The 21,735-nt window shown below is 37.5% G+C and overlaps 2 protein-coding genes across 2 annotated transcripts; one reads left to right on the top strand and one right to left on the bottom strand.

Moving 5' to 3' along the window:
- LOC143558388 (CASP-like protein 5A2) lies at positions 1–9,530 on the top strand. The gene is made up of 3 exons (XM_077047236.1): positions 1–203; positions 7,856–7,988; positions 8,880–9,530. The coding sequence occupies exons 1-3, from the start codon at positions 1–3 to the stop codon at positions 9,069–9,071; spliced, it is 528 nt and encodes a 175-aa protein (XP_076903351.1). The 3' UTR covers positions 9,072–9,530.
- Positions 9,531–13,066: 3,536 nt separating this feature from the next.
- Positions 13,067–18,707, bottom strand: LOC143558387 (vacuolar fusion protein MON1 homolog). The gene is made up of 13 exons (XM_077047235.1): positions 18,207–18,707; positions 17,325–17,404; positions 17,070–17,141; positions 15,651–15,792; positions 15,446–15,567; positions 15,219–15,351; positions 15,047–15,138; positions 14,600–14,681; positions 14,380–14,444; positions 14,007–14,282; positions 13,818–13,909; positions 13,621–13,685; positions 13,067–13,324 (listed from the first exon to the last, which is right to left on the bottom strand). The coding sequence occupies exons 1-13, from the start codon at positions 18,705–18,707 to the stop codon at positions 13,229–13,231; spliced, it is 1,818 nt and encodes a 605-aa protein (XP_076903350.1). The 3' UTR covers positions 13,067–13,228.
- Positions 18,708–21,735: the final 3,028 nt, after the last annotated feature.

Genomic DNA, 21,735 nt, shown 5'->3' with positions numbered 1-21,735 from the left:
ATGAACGTCAGCCATCCGTCAGTGCATCCGGTTGAAGCACCGCCGGCCGACGGCCGTCCGGCGAGAGTGAGGATGAAGGTTATCCAAGGCATGCCGGCAACCATCGGCGGTCTTAGCTTGCGCTTTTTTCAGTTCGCCTACGCCGTCGTTTCGCTTGCGGTTATGGTTTCCACTTCCGATTTTCCGTCAGTTACCGCCTTCTGGTAATTGTTTTAGGTTATTTTGGTGATTTTATTGCTTGATTTGTATTTATAGTGGAAGTAGTTGTATATAGATTTAGGTAGGTACTGGATTGTGTAATTAAGTTGGAGATTGGATCTGTATTAGGAAATTTAGAGACTAGAGATGAGATCGGTGAGTGATATATTATATACTGAATTTACTCTACTGATTGTTCCAACTCGGTACTGATCGGTATCAGTTTCATTAAAAATACCAAAGCGGAAGGGTACCGATACTGGTACTGATTGTGTTTAGTCGGTACCGGTTCAATATGGTAGCAATACGGTACAGGTATTTGGTAAAAAGTGTTCATTTCTATACGAGAGAGAAGCGTCTGGAATGGAAAACTACAGGATTTAAAATTCGTTAGTTGGAAACGTAATTTGTGTTCTAGAAAGAACTATGTTGCTGATTGATTTAGCTTCTGCATTTGAAAATTAAGCTAGAGATTGGAGCTGTATTAGGAAATTTAGTTGGTGTTGTGATAGTTACTGTGACAAGAGTATTTATTCTGTTTGATTGAATGAGAGTAGATTTGATATCGGACAGAGACCGAAAAAGAGTGAAACCATATACCGAATACCATACCGTTTTTTTTTGACTCGGTACCAGTACTATTAAAAAAAACCGACATCGAAGTGTACCAATTATGAAAACGAGTACCGATACCTATTGTGTTCTGTCGATACTGGTTTGGTAAGGTAAGTCGGTAACGATGTTCGGTACAAGATGCTCATCCCTAAGTGAGAGAGAAGCATCAGGAATGGAAAACTACAGTATTTTAATCACTGGTGTTAATTCATTATGAAAATATTAATTAAGAGGCTGCTGTGCAGTGAATGGTCGCATGGCGTTACTTACCGGTGCAATAATAAGATCAAGAGGCAATTAATTTAAATTATGGTGATTAAACATAGTATTGGTAGGGGTAGACATATTTATGAACTATGCCTGTGATTAAGATGGAGAAAAGTGGCATTTAAGACTCCTGCAAATACCTAATTCTGATGCTAGAGATAAGGGAAGACTAATGATATGAACTATTAGCGTGTATTGCATCAAATAAAATTAATTTTAGTAAATTTTACCCATAATCAAAATAGTAAATAATGATTAATTAAAGGCTATGTTTTTCCCTAGCGTAATTATGATTAATCACCATATTCTTGATTAGTGGTTTTTGATAGGATTGTTGCTGGAGTAACATCTTTGCCACTGTTCATAGTTGTCACTTGATTAGAGTTTATATAATGAAATCACCATAGGTGGTTGAGTATAATGAAAAGTCTAATCAAGTGAGTTCTTTGAATGTTGGCATGGATGTTGCTTTGCTTTTGCAATAATCTAATGAAGAACTGAATTAAGGTTATGGTGATTAATAATGATTTCAGTAGGGGAAGACATAGCCTTTTGAAAATCTTTAATTGTTATTTTGATTAAGATAGAGAAATGTGACATTAAAACTCCTGTAGTCCGGTGAATCCTTAAATTTAGTTAGATGCTAGAAGTAGGGGGAGACTAGTTATACGGACTATTATAGAGAATTTTTTTTTTTTTTGAAAATTGACTTTCATTAAAAACAAACACAACCAACGACTATCACCAAGACGGAGATAGACGCCGAAAGCCAAAAACCAATAACAACAATCACGTTACATCAAATAAACACCATCTTTTCCAATCCACTACCCCTATCTTAGATCTATTTTTGTACCAAAGAAAACCAAAGATTTTATATCCGCAACCATTTCTACCACCTTAGTGTTCTTGCCCGAAAAAATCTTTTCATTCCTAGCCCGCCAAATCCTCCAACAAGTAATGATGACAATGCCATGAATAATCAATCTCTTGTTCCCCGTCGCACCACTAACCTTATGCACTTCCACTAAATCATTGACATGGAAAACAAAAGATCTAGGGATGTTGCACCATGAACCAATCGCATTCCAAACGGCCATAGAAATGAAACACCCGGTTAACAAGTGCTCGAGCGATTCCTCATTACTCTCACATAAAGCGCAACTATGATCATCACAATGCAAATGACGCCTAGCTAAAGCCTCCTTGGTTGGAAGACAATCCAGAACGGCCCTCCACATAAAAATATTACATTTTTTCGGGACCCAATCGCTCCATTGAAAACCGAAACTCCCAGCATCCACAACGGACCGCACCATCCATCTTTTAATCGACGAAACCTCGAACTCTTTGCAGCTACCAACCGCCCAAGACCATGAATCTTCACGGTCAACCATCACCACCCCTTGAAGGAGATCTTCCAACTCTTGCTTCTCGATCACCTCCTGTTGGGAGCAAGGAGCTCTAAGCCAATCCCACACAATGCGACGAGAGGATCCAGTGACCACCAACCGATCTGCTAACAAGACATTTTTATGTTTTTCTACCGCATATAAGGACGGATACTTGTCCATAATCGGCGCCGAACCCAACCACAAATCCATCCAAAACCGAACTTGGCGACCATTCCCAACTGTGGCCCGGATCACTCTATTAAAACCCACACCATCAACCTTAAATTTGTTCCAAAACATAACACAATTCTTCCAAACCCCGGGAATCCCATTATTAACCGGAGCAAGCCCCAACAGCGCGAGGACCCGTGAATAGACAACACTACTCTTCTCCACATCGCGTGATGATTGTTTAGAAATCTCCCAAGCCATTTAGTAATCAGCGCTTGATTATTAACCTCTAAACGAGCGATACCTAAACCCCCTTCTTTTATAGGTTTGGTGACTACCTCCCAAGCCACCCATGACATCTTCCTCACTTCATCCGAACCACCCCATAAGAACCTTCTCATCAAAGCTTCTAAATCATTGATAACCTTCTTGGGTGCCTTAAAAAGCGAAAAATAATAAGTGGGAAGACTATCCAGCACCGATTTAATAAGGGTTACCCGACCGGCAATAGATAACGAATTAACTTTCCATTTAGAAAGCCTCTTCTTGAACTTGGACACAACCGGTTCCCAATTAACCACCCTATTCATGTTAGCACCAACCATAATCCCTAGATAAGAAAACGGGATTCTACCCGGCTTACAACCCATGAAACCAGCTTGGATATCGATCTCACCATCTTCTACACCTACTCCAAATAACACTGATTTATGGAGATTAATCTTTAGCCCCGAACACAAGTAAAATATGCGAAGAATACGTTTCAAGTTATCAAAATTAAAAGAAGACCACTCTCCCATAATCATAGCATCATCCGCATAAAAAAGATGGGATAAAGTAGGACCTTCATTAGGAAGAGTAATACCATGAAACGCACCTATATCACAGGCTTGTTTCAACATACCTGAAAAAGCCTCCATCAGAATAATAAAAAGAAAAGGCGATAGCGGGTCACCTTGACGAATGCCTTTATGACACCCAAATTCGAAAGTAGGAGATCCATTAACAAGAACAGATGATCTGGTTGCCAACAAAGTACCACTAATCCAATCACACCAGACCGAAGGAAAACCCATCTGAGAAAGAACCGACAACAAGAACTCCCAATTCACATTATCATAGGCTTTATCGAAGTCAATCTTGAACATAAAAATTCTTCTCTCCCTCTTCTTAGCCCAAGCAATAACCTCATTAGCCACCAAAGGGCCATCAAGAATATATCTTCCTGATAAGAAAGCCGATGATGCTCTGAGACAATCTTATTCATAACCGTTTTGAGTCGATTCACTAACACCTTCGACACAGTCTTTAAAATACAACCAATGAGACTTATCGGTCTAAAATCCCCCAAAGATGACGGATTGTTTACCTTAGGAATTAAGGTGATAAAAGACGATCCAACCCCCTAGCAAAAACTTTTAACACTATGAAAATGATCAAGAATATCCGCAAAATCCTTCTCGAACAACTCCCAAAAAAACCGAATGAACCTAAAATTAAAACCATCTGGCCCAGGAGCTTTGTCACTACCGCATTCAAAAACCGCCTTCTTGATCTCATGCACGGAAAAATCACTGATCAAAAAATCCGCCTCCACCGAAGACAAGACCGAAAACCCATATCCAATCAACCGAGGCCGATGTGTAATGGATTCTTTAAACTTACCAGCAAAGAAACGCAAAACTTCCTTTTTAATGAGAACCGGGTTTGTTTCCCACGCCCCATTCACTTCCAAACCCGAAAAATAATTTGAAGCTTTACGTTTATTAATAAAACCGTGAAAAAATCGAGAATTTTCGTCTCCATGAATCGCCCAATTACACCGAGCCTTTTGCTTCAAATCCCGGTAATAATGATTATCCAACTCGCCTAGCCGTCTTTTAATTTCGCTTAAAGACCATGTCTCTTCTTCCAACAAATCCCGAACCTCCATGGTTTGGTCCAAATCACGCAACTCTTCCTCCAATAAAACCCTTTCCTCCTTTTCTTTGGCTTTACAATCGATCGCCCATCTAGAGATAGCATCACGCAAAGCTTTAAATTTATACAACAATCTCGCGTCCGGAGAACCATGAAACGAGCCATCAACAAGCGTCTTCTTAACCAACGTCCCAAAATCCTCTCTACCAAGCCATGAATTGAAAAACCTAAACGGTTTGGGACCATAGTTCTTGGAAGAACCAATTTTCAAAACCAACGGACTATGATCCGGCTTATTCCTTTCGAGAGCAATATACTCCGCACACGGCCATTCCATAAAGAAACCCCAATTAACGAAGATTCTGTCAATACGGCTTAATTTATTTCCTGCAACAAAAGTAAAACGCCTCCCTTTCAAGGAGTACTCATGAAGATTCGAATCATCAATGAAATCGTTAAACTCATTGGCCTCACCCACATTAAACAAAGAATTCCGCCTATCCTCGGCACACCGAACCGAGTTAAAATCTCCTGCCACAATCCACCTCCCATTACCCTCCCCGATCAAATCACGAATTTCCCTCCAAAGTGCTCGTTTAGTAACTAGATTTTGAGGAGAATAAACATTGAGAATATGAAACAAGCTACTCTTTCCTTTCACAGTGCCCGAAACTAGAAGCCAATTATTATTCTTGACCACCCTTTCCATACGAAAGACTTGGGAATCCCATATCGATAATAACCCACCCGACCTTCCAGACGAAGGAACCCAATCAAATGAATACTCACCATAACCCCAAAACCGTCCCACATCCACAGAATCCAAGGAAACAAATTGCGACTCTTGTAAAACAATAAAACTAACCTCATGATGGACTCGAAGACCTCGAATCCAATCGGCTTTGCTAGAACTCCCTAACCCACGAATGTTCAGAGAAAAAACATTCATTGAACACCTTCTTGATAGCCTTCGGAAACAAGAACCTCTTTAACATTAGAAACAAAATCTTGCAAATTCTTAACACCTAACGCCTTACTCAACTCAATGGTCTTCTCCAACTCCACCTCAATCGGACCTTGGTGTTGCACCTGATCAATACCTCTACCAATCATCGAGGGCTCCGCAGTCTCTCCCTCGATGTCTCGAACCACCTCCGTATTAGTAGACTGCCCTTTGTTAAGATCCGGTGTTAAGAACACTCCTTCAACACCTGTCTCGATACCCCTAGTAACATCCGAAGGCCTATCAAGATCAAAATATCTAAATCCTCCCTTGGTCTCTTCTTAGGACGCTCCATAGAACCACTACCCCCACTCCGATTAGAAAATAAAGACTTCCGTCTGAACTTCTTATGTCCCTTGCCTTTCAACGCAGAAACATTTGTACTATCACCGTTACCATTCTCGACCGCCTCCTCATTAGAATGATCATAAGAGTTCGAAAACTCACCGACCATCACGTTAGAATTATCGTTCACACAACCATCCAACCCATTAACAACATGTTCCCTGACATAAACTTCATTAGCTTGAGAACATTCGCCCTCTTCACGATGCACATTATGAAACTCATCCTGCACAATATTATCATCACACTTATCCTCCTCCGGTAAAACGGAACCATCATCCTCTTCATACTCTACTACACATTCCGGTATCCATTCCCCAACATCTTCATCCACCCACACTTTAAAAATTTTCCCCTCCAATTAATGTCCACCCGATCCACAATCCGTTTGCACTCTTTACTCAACACACCGATGAGAGTATACGATAAGTTCTCTTCAGCAGATAAGGAAGCCGATTGAACCACCTTGCCAAATCTGCTTCCAATTAAATCGAATACCTCGTCTAACACCAACTGAGCCGGAACCCCATGAACCTGGAGCCAGGCGATCCGACCCTCCTCCACACTAGTTCTATCAGACCAAGGTTCTAAACACTCAAACCAGTCTGACCATTTGTCTTTGTCATTCAGGAAGGCATCCCTATCCCCACTAACGTAGAATACCAACACCACTGAAAGCCCTCCCAGATACTTAATATCTAATGATCTCCAACCATGCTTCCGAACCAACTTTTTCAAAGAAGTTAACGTGTGAAGATTCACCACCCTCCCGGTAAGAGCACATCCCTTCCAATGAGAAAACCGTTCCACCGAATCATCCACCTTAATCTCATCTACTTTGTTCCGATTTAACAAAGAATCAACAAAGGAACGCCCATTACCAACTGATGCATAAGGAACCCCATTCCTATCGGATCCTTCGGAACTAGGGTTTGCTTGACCACTAGGTTTTGCATGGCTATTAACAGGAACAGAAGCCGTCTTCCTCCTATTACCAGAATCGGGTCTATCTATATTCTCACCATCCACAAACCGAGCAATCGCAATAAACAACTTATACGAACCGATCCATACATCTGATAACTCATCTCCCAACCGTTTGACATCTTTCACCTCGGAAAACGATACGAAAGCAAACCTCTTGCCCCATTTATCCAGCTTCCTAGCTATATAGGAACCTTCGTAACGACCAAAGCTACCCATAACATCTTTTAAGTCTTGCGAAGAACACTTTGGGGGAAGATTTGAGACAAAAAACTTCGATAAAACCTTGTTATTACCTTGAGCCTAATGATCATTCCGTTTCCCTTTCCGATTACGTGGTTGTTCCCATTCTTCTGAATCCATGCCGCCGTGGATCGCCCGAGATTTTCGGAGCTAGGGTTTTCTTACGTTGGGGGACTTCATATCATTATTTGGATGACCGCTTGTTGATGGATATGGACAATAGGTCGGCGGATGCAGGTGGTGAACGGTGGCTGGAGGTGAGCGCCGACTGTAGGGGAGCGGCGGCTGGAGGTCGCCGGAGGTGTAGGATGCAGGTGGCGACGGCACGCCGGAGGTGGAGAGGCAGGCGGTGGCGCACTGGAGGTGGAGGAGGCAGGTGGCGGCGGCGGCGCACCGGAGGTGGAGGGTAGGGGTGACGGGAGGTGGAGGCTAGGGTTTTTCCGGTGGTGGGTAGGGGTGACGGGAGGTGGAGGCTAGGGTTTTTCCGGTGGTGGGTAGGGGTGACGGGAGGTGGAGGCTAGGAATTTTAGTTATATAAACTTAGCTTTGTCCAGCAATAAATTTGATATTATAGAGAATTAGTGTGTAAGTTTCATCAAATAAAAATGACTGCTTTAGATATAGCACTTTATGAATATTCTGCACATTACTTTCTATAAATATGTATTCTTGAGTTATTGTTGAATTAAAATCTTTTAATTGTGTGCCATGTCAGCTACCTTGTTGCTGCTGTTGCCCTTCAGAGTATGTGGAGCTTATCACTTGCTATTCTCGACATACATGCCCTTTTGGTTGGTCGGACGTTGCAGAATTACAGAGTTGTTAGTCTCTTTTCTATCGGTGACGGGGTACGATTAATCACTGCTGATTATTTTATTATTGAGATTGATCATTGTATGCCGTTTATCTCTAAATAATATATGCTTCATTTAGGCCTTGACGCCTTGTTAACTCCTAAATTAATAATAAACAGTATATTTTTGCTTTGTCTCACGTTAGTTCATGATTTAACCATAGGAGAAGTCAAAATGTCAGATTAAGCGTTTTTGCTTTATTTTATTTGAATTTAACAAAACGATTCAGAATTTTTTTTTATATCTAAGTATAGTTAAGATGGCTTCAGACTCATTTCACCTTTTTAAACTTGGTATAATATCACACTGACTCAATAAGAAATAATCATAGAATTGGATAGAGGGGTGCATGGGTCGGTGTTGGACTCAAGCCGAACCAAAAACCAAAATTCCGTTTTTTGAGTTTTGAAAACCATTCGTTTTGGTTTTTCAGTTCGTGCCATTTGAATTTTGAACTAGAAAATTTTGAGCAAAAAAAATTGGCCAATAAATCTGGGACCGAATCTTTTTGTTTAATATTAACTGATTATTATACATGTTGGCTAAAATATTTGGGTTACACTATTTATTAAATTCTTTTGAATGACTTAAAATTCAATATAAAAAATGAAAATACATAAATTTGGTTTTGTTTTTCGAAAACACAAAACCAAACTGTTGGTTTTTGTGTGGGGTTGGTTCGGTTATTTTGGTTTCATGCACACCCCTATCGATATCACCATTCGGGTATGATTGTCATATTGTATCCTGTGTTAAATGAAATGGGTAAATATTAAATATAAATACTTTTATAGGAGTGTCTGATAATAATTATTTTAGTTGTGAAAATATGATATTATATATATGACTCATTTAAGTTCAAAACCATTTGTCTTTAATTTTCAGGTGACATCAACTCTTACATTTGCAGCAGCATGTGCATCTGCTGGTATTACAGTTCTTATCAGTAATGATCTCGGTTTGTGTTCTCAAAATCATTGCAAGCAGTTTGAGACCGCTACTGCTATGGCTTTCCTTAGCTGGTTTACTGCTTTGCCCTCCTTTCTTCTCAACTTTTGGTCGTTGTCGTCTCGGTAATTGTTAAATAAAACTGTCAATTTAAAAACACTGTTTTTTGTCATCATCCCGCCATTTGTGTTTCTCTGTGTAGTTGTGTTGTTTTTATTGGTTTTTATAAAGAAAGAATCACGCTGATGTCGTGGGCTCATTGATGTATATACGCGTGTTTAGTTTATACATTTGAATTCTTCCACATAGTAAAGTTTGTGTTTATCTCTTGACAATTGTTATCACACATCTAAATTCTATACATTATGTTTTTCGTTAACTTTTATAAAGAATTTTATTAAAGTAGTCATTTTTCTTAGTAGATTATAACTTCAATGATAAAACAGTTTTTCTTTGTAGATTTCAACTTTGACGATAATAACAATTTCACATCACATGTATTACACTAGACCAGAAATGGGTTAAGATGACCGGACCAGACTCAAAACAGGGATTTGATGAGACATTGGACTGGAAAAACAAAGTATAAATTTGCAGCGAGTGTGTACGAGGTACACATGTAATGTTTCTTACTAAAGCTATACAAAAACGTTTTAGCTGTTTATTTTTCTTGATTTTGTACACTGCTGTGGACACACAAAAAACGATATGAAACATAAGACGCATAAATTTGATTGCATGTGAAAGTAATAGCCATTAATGTGGTTACCTTATTTTGAATGGCAAAATGCAAAATTAATGTGGTTATTGATGTTCATTTTTGATCCAAGCAATGCATTAGTAAACTGTAAATTTTGATTCAAAAGATGCATGAACAAAGTCATTAACAAAGCCAACTCTTATCCAAGCGACGCATTAGCAAAGCCATTAACATGAGTGCAAAGCCACTAATATGGTAGATGTCCGAACAATGCATGCGCCAAAGCCATTAATGTGATGGTTGGCGTTTACAAAATAAGTCTACTACCAGTCTCATTGTAGATCATCACTCACAAATTCTAGTTACAGAATTCGCATATATGACCATGTGAAGTCGTGAAGATACTCATGCCATACAGTCATAATAAATACACTTAAATATTAAGTAATTACAGACTTAAAATCCATTAAAATCAGAAAAACCGGTCATCTACCAGACCAGAGAGACAAAGTATACATTTCTAGAGATGATCAAAAAAACCGGTTCCGGAACCGGAACCGGTGGAACCGAACCGGACCCGAACCGGTTCCTACCCGATTTTTGTAGGAACCGGACCCTATCTGATTCAACCCGATGATCCGTGACCGGTTCTTGCATTTCTGAGTGGGGGCGGGTAGGAACCGGAACCGGTTAGGAACCGGTTCCATCCGGAACCGGTTCTAGCCGTTGGATCGAGTATAGCCGTTGGAAATCGTTTTTTTGGCCGTTTTTTGACCGTTGGGGTCAAAAATAGCCGTTTTTTGGCTCCCCCAAGCACCCCACTACTAGTATAAATAGGTATTTGGTGTCATGGGTTCATCACAACACTCAAAACGCAAACCCGAACGCAAAAAAATACAAAAAAAACGTTATTACAACGTTTTGAGTTCTCTAATCTCTTGTTTTCTCTTCTTCTATATTCATATTTGTTGTTATGGCTGCCTCACAATCATCGGTTGGTCAAGGTTCCAACGCCGAACCAAGTTTCGTTCGTATTGTACCTCATAATCGTAATCAAGAGATTTGGTGCAATTGGGATTTGGTTGAATTGAGTGACCATTCATTGAAGGCTCGGTGCAAGTTTTGTGGGGTTTATTTAAACCCACTTTCGAATTCAAATTTGAAGAAACACATCGAAAAACCGTATTGCAAGGCGTTGAAAAAGAACGTCGATTCGCAACAAACGCAAATGGATAGTGAAGGCGGAATATTTACATACCAAATTGATCGAGTTCAAGATCGTATGGTGAAGTTTGTGATTCAAGAAGCTTTGCCGTTTAGCCACTTCGACAACCCTCGCTTAACCGCCATGATTCGAGATACGCTTCAACCACAATACACTCACGTAAGTCGTCATACTCTTAAACGTTATTGTTTAAAATTGTGGAAGAAGGCCAAAGAGGTACTAATTGCATATTTTGAAAATATAAATACGGGAATAAACTTAACTAGTGATGTTTGGTCGGCTCCACATGGTCTACCCGAATCTTATCTTTGTGTCACCGCTCATTGGGTAGACCCGTCATCGTGGGAAATGATGAAACGCACCATTGCTTTCGAACTCTTTGAGTATCCACATACGGGAGATAATTTGTTTGAAATTTTAGATTATGTTATAAAAACTTATAAACTAGAAAATAAAATATTTTCAATGGCATTTGATAACACGTCGAATAATACATCGGCGGTTGATAAATTAAAATTAAAATATACGCCGATTTGCAATGGTGTATTTTTTCACTCAAGGTGTGTTGCACATATCATTAATTTAATCGTGCAAGACGGACTTGCTTCGGATGAGGTTACATCGGTTATAAACGATTTTAGACTAATGATACATGAAGTTTTTAAGAAAAGTAAAAAAAGACAAATGGATTATAGAAAATTTTGTAAAGATACGGGAAGAAAAGCTTTGGGAGCTAATTGGGATGTACCTCATCGATGGAATTCCACTTGCATAATGTTTCAAAGTGCTTTGGAACAAAGAGAAACTTTACAAATGTTTCATTCTAGTCTTGCCGAGAATGATTTGGCAATCCCCTTTTCAAATGAGAAATGGGAAATTATCAATGACTTATCGACTTTTCTTGAAGTTTTTAAAACATCAACTACGAAACTATCGGGAACGTATTATCCGACAAGTCCCTTGGTTCTTTCGAAGTTATTTTTAATGGTTAACAATCTTAAAGAATTTGAAAATAAAAGTCCAATGTTTTCAAACATCATATTACCAATGAAGTTTAAATTAAAAAAATACTTTCTTGAATTGCCACCGGTTTTTACTTGCGCCGCCGCTTTAAACCCAATGTTAAATGTTACGGGGGTTGAATGTGTGATAGACGAAATTTTTTCAGCCTTAGATATGCATGAAAATTATTTTAACTTGAATTTTAAATTTATGTATGACTTTTATTTAAATAAATATGGGTCAAACATACACATGCCTATGCCGGGGGGGTCTTCATCAAGTTCAAGTGCTACTAGAGTACGAGATCCCATGATTAGCCTTATGAACACCGTTCGCAACGTAACGGCTAAAAAACAAAGGGGTAACACCCCTTCAAGCGAACTAGGAAGGTATAGTGCAAATGATTACTCTACCGGTTTATCCGAAGAGGAATATGGCACTTTTGATGTTTTGACTTGGTGGAAGGTAAAGGAAACCGAGTTTCCGATTCTTGCCACCATGGCCCGTGATTTACTAACCGTCTAAGCTTCTACGGTAGCTTCGGAATCCGCTTTTTCTCTTAGTGGCAGTGTAATATCGGTGAGAAGAACAAGACTAAATTCGGAGTCGGTGGAGATGTGCATTTGCTTAAAGGATCACTTGGACTCAATCGATCGTATTCAACACTTAACCACTCTCGAAGATGAAACACCACTTGATGTTCGAGTGCACGACTAACAAGAAGGCATTTCTACAAGTAATTCCGAGGAAGAAGTCGCCGCTCAATAATTACGACAAACAAGAAGGCTTTTCTAGAAACAATATGTCACAACTTTATATTTATAAGTTTAATGTTTTGTTAGTTTGTTTTTGAAGATTTTAAAACATGTAACCTTTTTTTTTGAACTTCTTAAAGTAAATAAAATGAATTTTATGTTAATTGTTTTGTTTATTTTTCATGCTATACAAATACGAATCGTAGTTTAGAATCCAAATCGCAAACGAAAAACGAAAAAAAAAAAAAAAAATTTTACACTGTAACCGGCAGGAACCGGTAAGAACCGGTTCCATAGGTTAGGGGTCCGAGGGTGGGAGAACCGGTTCGGTTCCCTAACCGGTTCGAGCCTAGAACCGGTTTCAAAGGGGGTTTTGAATATAGGAACCGGTTAGGAACCGGTTCCGGTTCCTAGTCCCAAACCGTTTTGAACATCAGTCGGTATGTAAGTAGGAGATACAAGTGTAATGTTTCTTACTCAAGGCTATACGAACACTTCTTAGCTATTTATTTTTGTCAGTTTTTGTACTAAATACCATTACACTACAAGAGCAAAAAAACAACAAAAAACAGAGGCACAACACATTATGTTATTCGGGAGATTATCACCATGAAAAAGGGCTTGCTCCCAACAAAAATATTTCATTTTCCACATCTTTCACCCACTGACATACCCGGTTGCATATCCGTATCGCCACACTCTGCAAACATTAACTTACCAAACTTCAGTTATAAGTTGCATATATAAATTACCCTATAAACTCATCTAGACTTGCACAATATCATATTAACCTAAAAAAATCACATACCCTAAAAAATTATAAAAATTCTATAATATGAGTATTATACCATTCTCTTTTGCCTTACATTCCATACTCTTCCACAACGAAGGGTATGAATGTCGTAAACTTGAAAATTGGTATATTTGATATTGTGATTTTTTGTTGGGTAATTATGACATTATAAAATTATCCATCAGTCAAAAAAATTAATTAACCTTATCTGCAAGGGGATCAAAAGCTGCATAAAGTTCAAAATCTTGTGTAACCCAGCACAGTAAAACTGCAGAATGGAATAAATTAACTGTAATTTTAATACCAACATTAATCAAGAAATACCTTCTGTAATATTAGAAAAAGAGGACGCAAATATATAAATAAAATTGCTAGAATCTGATAGATTAGAATACTTTACCATAAGTTTCATCTCTTCTGAGCTGAGTTTTATGAGGGCCCAACCCTTTATCATGCATTGAAGCATAAAGTCTCTGGTATGCTCTATACAATCTACAAACAAACAAAAGAAAAAAAGTCATCTGTTACTCAAAAACTATAAAATATAATCAGGGTAAGTAGTGACGTGGAATTTAGAAAAGTCAAAAACCTTTTCTGTTGTTTGGGTTCTGTGATTGGAGGGGCAAACTCAGAAGATACATATTGATCGAGATATATGCTGCGATATATGAAGTGCAAAAGTCCAGCTGGACCGCCTATACCTACAACCGTTTCAGGGGACCGTCTTTGATTTAAATGAAATAAAGACCCAGACCGAGCAGAAGGGTCAACGGGTAATTGGTCAATGCACAAGCCTCCTTGTGACATGGACCTTTGAACTTCATTTAGAACGTTTGACTTTGATAGGACCGTTTCAACTCGTATCCTATGAAGCGTAGTTTAAATGGAGTAGACAAGATGATCATCATGACTTTATTACAAAGAATGATATTGGAATATATACTAAGAGAAGAAACACTTGCCTGCATTCTTTAAGATGGAAAAACGCTTGAGAACTTGTCGTGAGCAATATCAAGTACGTATCAGCCTGTAAATATATATATTGTTGAACTCACTTAATCTCCCATATAATATTGTAGAAAAACATAATGTAATAACTAATAACATAAATTAACAAGATTGCGTCATGTAAGCATTTAACTTGTGGGAGGATAATTTTATAGAAAGTTGTGATTGACTCACATCAAAATAATGAACATAAGCATATAGAAACGCCATAGGGTTGTATCTTGGCAAACATATCGGTGAAAAAGATTCAGATGTCCTGCGATACAGTTACATATTTAGCAACGTCAGTACCGTAAATCAAGTTTTGGGTTGGCAAACCTAGGCCGTTTAAAAACCGGGTCAGGTTTGCATTGACTTGTTTAACACGTTAAGTTAAATAGGTCGACCCACTAACCCGCTTATGACCCATTCAACCCATTTTTCTACAACCCACCAACCCAATAAACACATTTACAACTTGGTTATTGCCTGCCAACCCACGTTTAGATAAAAGGGTTAAACAGGTCATGCTCGGGTTACATGATCTTAAATGTGTGCGAGATGGGTTGATGTATTTACACAAATAAAAATATGGGTTGTAACACGATTGACATAAAGAAGAGAAAAAAGAAATAAACTTGCCTGAATGATTCAGATGACGTGACAAAGTTGGCCAGCAGCAACATATCATCAGGATGAAGAGATGATTTCTGCAAGCCCACCAAACTAACAACCTGCATTTACCTCTAGTTTAACTTAACTAGAATATAAATTTATTTATTTATTTGTAGGTGTATAAGTAACGCTGTAAAACCTTATCTTTGCACATCAATATTGCAAAAACAACACCTGTATCAGCAACATCTTGCAAAATAGCACCAGCAGCTTGCCTGGTAGGATAAGCAAGAGGAAGACAAGTGTATGCATGAAGAAAAGTAGCAGGGTTCCTGACACAAATAGTTAATCGATAAAACTTCTATATATAATTATAATGGATTGACAATTTTCTATAGAAAGTTGATCAAAGAAAAGAAAACAAACCGGCTGAATGACTGAATGAGTGAAGAAAAAACAGCATCGGTTCCCCCGAGCAAAGGAGTCATGTCAAATTTTGGATTTTTCTCGAAACATCTATCAACGGATCTTGTAAGTATAAGTATCATCTGCATTAATGTCAATCATATAATGATGTACAAGTACGTGATAAACATTTCAGACAAACCAAAGGGTAGTAAAGTAATTTTACCTGACCATAAAGAAGCTCAAGCTGCCCTCGTAGTGATTCATAAGATTCTTCTGTAGAGCTAATGCAAACTAGATAAATTGGTCCTTTAACTAGAAAAACCACCTGGTGTTTTCCAGCCCTAACCAATTTGACTCTATCTCCCCTGAGAGATTAAAAAAGTAAATATGCAATGATAACTGCAAATTACATACACCATTTGTGTGAAATGCGAGAAGTGCTCTAAAGCGTTGAAGGTGTGCCTAGCACCCAGACCTTAAGCACAAAAAAAGGGCCCGCTTTTTAAAAAAAACGCACATAATTAAACAAAATTTTAAATATATTAATACTGGAAACAAACATTTATTCTTGAAACAGTTCATAGAACAACCAAATATTGTAATGGAAAATATCACCTTTTTCAAATTCCCAAATATTTCAAGCCATAATCCTCTAACATAAAGTACCAAAATCATCTAAAAGGCCAACAATCTAAATTAAATTTAAGTTCAAAAACATGTTAACATGTTGCATGATGACAATTAGTAAATAAAACACACTATATTAAACTTTCAATTATGAAAAGGATGCATCTTCAAATAATACAAATAAAAAAAATATGAGAATCGATCACTGTTGACAGAACTAACTTTACTGAATCGTGTTCTTTAATTATGTTAACCCATTTAATTTTAGGTAAGTTGTTTAAATGGGTTAAGTGATAAGTCAAAGAAAATCAAATAAAATAAAGCAGAAAAATAAGCAAAGGACGACTTTTCTCCTAAATTAGCGCCTGTAATTAAGGAAGGTGGTAAACCACCGCGTCGCTAAAAAACGCCTAGGCGGTCAGGCGCTGCGCTTTTAATAACTATGGTTTAAAATACATCATTATGCAACTTAGGCGTATTTAGATGAATCCATGACTTCTTATAACTGTTTCTTTGATTTAACTATAGTTTTTTGACATTGGATATATATTTGTTTTAAATGCTTACTAATATTTTCGTTCAACTGTCTTTTAAACTATATGCATTATTGATTACCATTGATTACTGTAAGACAATATTACTGTAAGTCTATGATTCAACTAATCGCGTAGAATCCAAATAGTTTACTAAGATAAATCGTGTGAAGACATGATCTGTATTCAGAGCCGTTTAATTAATATTACAGAACATGTTGACACGATTCCAAATAAAAAACGAATTTTATCAAAAGAAAGGTGAACTGTGTGAAGACATGGTCTACATGAATTTAAATGTCTTTCTAAAATTCATTTACTTTTCTTGCAAACATCTACTAGTTAAGCTGACGATCATAACTAATTTTCAAAACAAATATCAATTAACTATTTTTTTAAATGATAGCTATAACCAAAGTCTTTGACTTCGCTTTTGTAACGAAAATAAGATTTGCATTGCCAACAAATACTAAGATATTTACCCATCTTCCACAAAGGAAATGATAGCTTGCAAAGTTGCTGAAAATCCTGCTAGCTTGTGCTCATCTCCATATCTAGAAACCAATTTTAAAAGAGAAATCACACATGTCAAGTGTAGTAATAAAGAGACTAAATGATACATGCAAACTGATTTGAAGCAAATCATACTAATTACCATCTCGTAAACAAAATCGACTAATGTGAATAGAACTCATGTGAATGAATCCTTTATTTGAAATGGTAAGAACTGTGCATACCTTGAATATATTGGCTTTCCAGAGTGACTCAAAATAAAGAAATGTTTCTTCCTTTTCCTCCAAGAGATAGAATTATCATCCTGCACTTTATCCATTATCAGTTACAATACATTAGAGACAATTATGGATGTGCATGAAACCTAAAAGACCGATCCGAAACCCGAAAAACTCAAAAAACCAAACCAAAACAAAAACTGACAGCTTGGTTTTATGTTTTTGTAAAAACCGAACTTACGGTTCAGTATTGGTTTTGCATGAATTAAAAACCCAAAAAACCGAACCTAGTTTATAGATTTTCATTTTTTCCTTTGTAATTTATATAAATTTAATAAATATGTAACTCAAATAGTTTAGCCCAAATGTATGATAATCAATTAGTTATAAATTAACAAAATGATTTAGGCCCAAATTTGTTATTGTCATTTTGGTAATAAAAAAATCCACTCAAATCTACAAGTTACATGACAAAACTGTAAAAACTGAAACCGAATAGTTTTCAAAATCTCAAAAACCAAAGTTTCTGTTTTAGCCAAAAACTGTATCACCAAATAGTTTTCAAAATTTCAAAAATTAAAGTTTCTGTTTTAGTACAAAATGCATTACTTTGGTAATAAAAAAAAATCGATTGAAAATTTTCAAGCTAAAACGGCAAAGGAGGAAAACCGAAACGAAAAAACCCCACAGTTTCCAAGCATTCAAGAACCGAAGTTCACGTGCTAGCCCAAACCGAACCGTGCACACCCCTAACTACAACCGTTCATTCACTACAGGCACTATCAACATATATGTTATCAAAACAGAGGATAATAATAATAATAATAATAATAATAATAACAATAACAATACACAAATTAAACAAAACTCTGCATGCAAGAAGAACACCTCATCATCATGTCGTTTACCGCGAACCCACTGCGCTTGCGAATTCTCGACGGAATTCAAATTGAGTCCATCATCAGCAACCGAATCACCGTTAAACTCCTCCCTAATAGCATCAGAAGCAGCACTAGTAACACTTCCAGCACCACCACTGCTACTTCCTCTCACACCAGCATATCCACTGCTGCTAGGGCTTGACATTGCTCCATCCTCCACTTCCACCTCAACCTCCAGATTGTTCGTATAACTACTCTCACCGATCGAATGATTATTATTAATGTTCCTGAATGTATCGCTAACGGTGTGTGTTAACGGTTCGTTAGTGATGTCTGAGACGGTGACGTCATGGTGATTGGAAGATGACGGAGTAAATTCGTTGCTGAATGAGATTGAAGAGAGTTGAGTTTCGATTGCGTCTAGTGACGTGTCGATTGAATTGTTGGCGATGGAATTAGATTCGTGTTCTTCGATGGAGGATGATGACGATGGTGAATCGGACGTCATTGATGAGAAATTGGAGAATTAGGGTTTTGAATTTAGTTAATTTGGGGGAAATGAAAATGAAATGAATAAGAAGGTTCTTCCCAAAGTAGGATCCGATTAACATGGATCGGGTCTGTTTCTTGGTAGTCGGATCCAGTGGGGTATTTATATGGCCCATCTATACATTCTAGCCCATCAAGAGGTTTTAAACGACTCTCCAATATGATTCAATGGAAAAGAATCTCATATGTCCATAATCACATTCAGCACTAGTACCGGGTCGTCTAGGTTCATCATTTTCAATTAAAATCTTTACTTTCCTTCCGATGTTAATCGAGATAAAGCTCGTGTTAAACTCTCTAATTTATTCAAACTATTTATGCTAAAATTCTAATTGATTGAAACTATTTTCTTTTACAAAAAGCCTTCAAAAGAAAAAAAAATATTATGATATGAGCTCTTTGTCTACGAAAGAACGCATGGTGAACGCTTTTGTTTAGAACAGGTTTTTGAGTAAAGAATGAGAGATGTGTGTGTGTTTAACCTGGTTTTTGAGTCTTCTATTGTGAATGGTCTCGTTTACAATTTTATGTTGCATTTCTTACTTTGAAACATTAGATCAAAATCGAATGACAAGGGATGGGGGTGCTGAGCAGAGGGCCCCAATTGATATAAAAAACCCACAACCCCTTGGGGGTATACTGCACTTGGAAAAAGAAGTTGAAAGTGCACGGGCTCAAATCAAATCAAAACAACATTGTGAATTTTTGGTTTTTGAGTTTTTGAAAACCATCTGGTTTCGGTTATTTCATATATTTGTTTGGGTTATGTTTCAGTTTTGCAATCTGGGCCAAAATTAATAAATAATGAACTTGGGCCTAATTTTTTGTTGCTAGTTAGTTATTAGTTGATTAGTATCCATTTGAGCTAAAATATTTAGGTTAAACGGTATATTAAAGTATTATAAATTACTTAAAATTCAATATGAAAAGTTTAAATCTATAAGTTCAGTTTGGTTTTTATTTACACGAAAAACCCAAACTAAGGCGAAAGTTCTTTTTACAAAAACATAAAATCAAACCATCAGTGTTTATTTCGGTGGATTTTTGCGGTTTCGGATAGGAAACTTACATCTCTTTATCCTTTAGTTGGAAAAAAAACATTGAATTGAGGCATCTCTTATTGCTCCTTTTTTTATCAACTTTATATTTATTTAGGTTAAGGTAACTCCAAATATTTTTGTATAAGTTTCATGTCCATTTTGGGTTATAATTGTAAATTAAGGTACACAATTATAAGTTATGGTATCTAATACTTGTACTAATATTATGTGATGTAATTGGATGGTGTATGAGTATGTTATACATGTCACTACTCACTCGTTAATTATTATTATACAGTATTGAAATTTTTTTCTGTTTTTGATGTTGAAGATTATGGAAAAACAATATAGATATACATGATGCATTAATTTCCGTGAATTTTGCTTATATATAAACTGGTTAGTTACCATTGTTTCGCTGTGGTGATGCCTAATATCATAATATGCGTCAAATTGTTATAATCAAGTCAATACTATAACTTGAAACAAAATTATCAAGTAACTTAAAGCGATTATATCACTGCGTAACATGCAGGTGGCATCATTGGAACTTGCACGTCTTCCTTACATGTATATAGACATTGTTTAATTTTCAATTCACGATCGATCGTCTAACTAATATATTAAAGCAAAACCATTTTGTTCACATGATGTTGGAACCTATTCCGAAAGGGTAAGGTTCCTAACAAGCTCAAGAGAGAATGGAGATCGGTATTAAGTTGATATACCAAGAAGTGAGTGAGTATTATGTTCTATTTGTCCCCTTATTACATTGTTCTCCTCTCCTCTTTTATAGAGGAAAGTATTATACACATTATCTACCGGATACACTAGTATTACACGAGTCCCTCGGTCCATCCTGCTTTCCTTTGGTCCGACGAGTTCGTAGATCTTTATCCCACGGTTCCTGCCTCTTATCCCGGGACATGCGTGCATCGGGCCACCCGCTGGATCAGACATGTAGCATGTGCGGTTTCCCTCGCAAACCGTTTCCCTCCAAGTGAGCTTCTAGAATGTCTGGGCTACCGGGCTTCTTGTTGTTGGGCTTGTTGTTGTTATTGGGCTGGAGCCTGCTCATGAGACCTGTCTCGTGGGTAGGCTCTTCAAGTCCCCCAATCTATTGCCCTTGTTATTTATGATAAGGGTAATAGACTCAATAACTATTGTCACTCGTGTCTTTCTTCACTTTCTTCTTTTTGGGCTTTTGGTACTTGGCCCGTTGTGTATTCATTAATTTGTTGGTTTGTTTTCTTGGGGCTTGTATTTCTTTTCTCCCTTCAGCCTTGGCCCTTCTTTCTTGCTTAATGGGTTTTAGCTTCCCCTCGGAGCTCAATTCCGAGGTAGGCTCTTCAAGTCCCCCAGTCCATTGTGCTCGTTATTTATGACGAGTATAATGGACTTATATCAGTTATCCGCTATAATTTTATGCCGACACTCTTTTTTATCCTCCGGAAGTGTTTGCTTATGTTGTTTCCTCTGTTAACCCGATTTTTGTGTTATCTTAAACGACTCAACACCTCTCTATATATTTTCTAAAGACATTTTCCCATCTTCACACTTTCTTCATAAGGTTAGTGCCGGTATCCTTTATCGACATCACCATCACCTTACCGGTTGTTAAAGTAAGAATGATATTATTGGGTTCCTTTCTAGGGTAGCTTCATCAAGTTTCCCCGTCTATTGTAAGGGTGATGAACCAACTCGGACTTTTCCTTGACTTAAATTATCCAATCCCCCTTTTATTTTTTCAGCCCATCGCCCGACCCATACGTAAACTGGCGATAGTTCTGAAAAAGCTTCTCACGCTCCCCAAAGATTTGATGACACCTTTCGACTCGCCAGCCTTTCTCATCACTGCTTTTTCCCTTTTCTTAGTTTCAAAGTTGCATTTCCTATCTCCTTCTTTCCTGGTTGGTAGGATGTTTGGTTGGAGTAACTAGAACTCCC

This window comes from Bidens hawaiensis, unplaced genomic scaffold (assembly GCF_021521415.1).
Source record: "Bidens hawaiensis isolate Kalapana, Puna unplaced genomic scaffold, B.hawaiensis_p1.1 tig00019448_1, whole genome shotgun sequence".
In the NCBI taxonomy this organism is placed as follows: Eukaryota; Viridiplantae; Streptophyta; class Magnoliopsida; order Asterales; family Asteraceae; genus Bidens; species Bidens hawaiensis.
The sequence above is the reverse complement of the archived record's forward strand: the minus strand, read 5'-3'. Positions and strand labels throughout refer to the sequence as shown.

Coding starts and splice junctions, on each gene's coding strand:
- LOC143558388 (XM_077047236.1), top strand. CDS start 1: ATGAACGTCAGCCATCCGTCAGTGCATCCGGTTGAAGCACCGCCGGCC. Junction 204..7,855: donor CCGTCAGTTACCGCCTTCTG/GTAATTGTTTTA, acceptor GTGCCATGTCAG/CTACCTTGTTGCTGCTGTTG. Junction 7,989..8,879: donor TCTTTTCTATCGGTGACGGG/GTACGATTAATC, acceptor TTTAATTTTCAG/GTGACATCAACTCTTACATT.
- LOC143558387 (XM_077047235.1), bottom strand. CDS start 18,707: ATGACGTCCGATTCACCATCGTCATCATCCTCCATCGAAGAACACGAA. Junction 15,793..17,069: donor ATTTCCTTTGTGGAAGATGG/GTAAATATCTTA, acceptor TTAATCTCTCAG/GGGAGATAGAGTCAAATTGG. Junction 13,686..13,817: donor CAGAAGAGATGAAACTTATG/GTAAAGTATTCT, acceptor TCCATTCTGCAG/TTTTACTGTGCTGGGTTACA.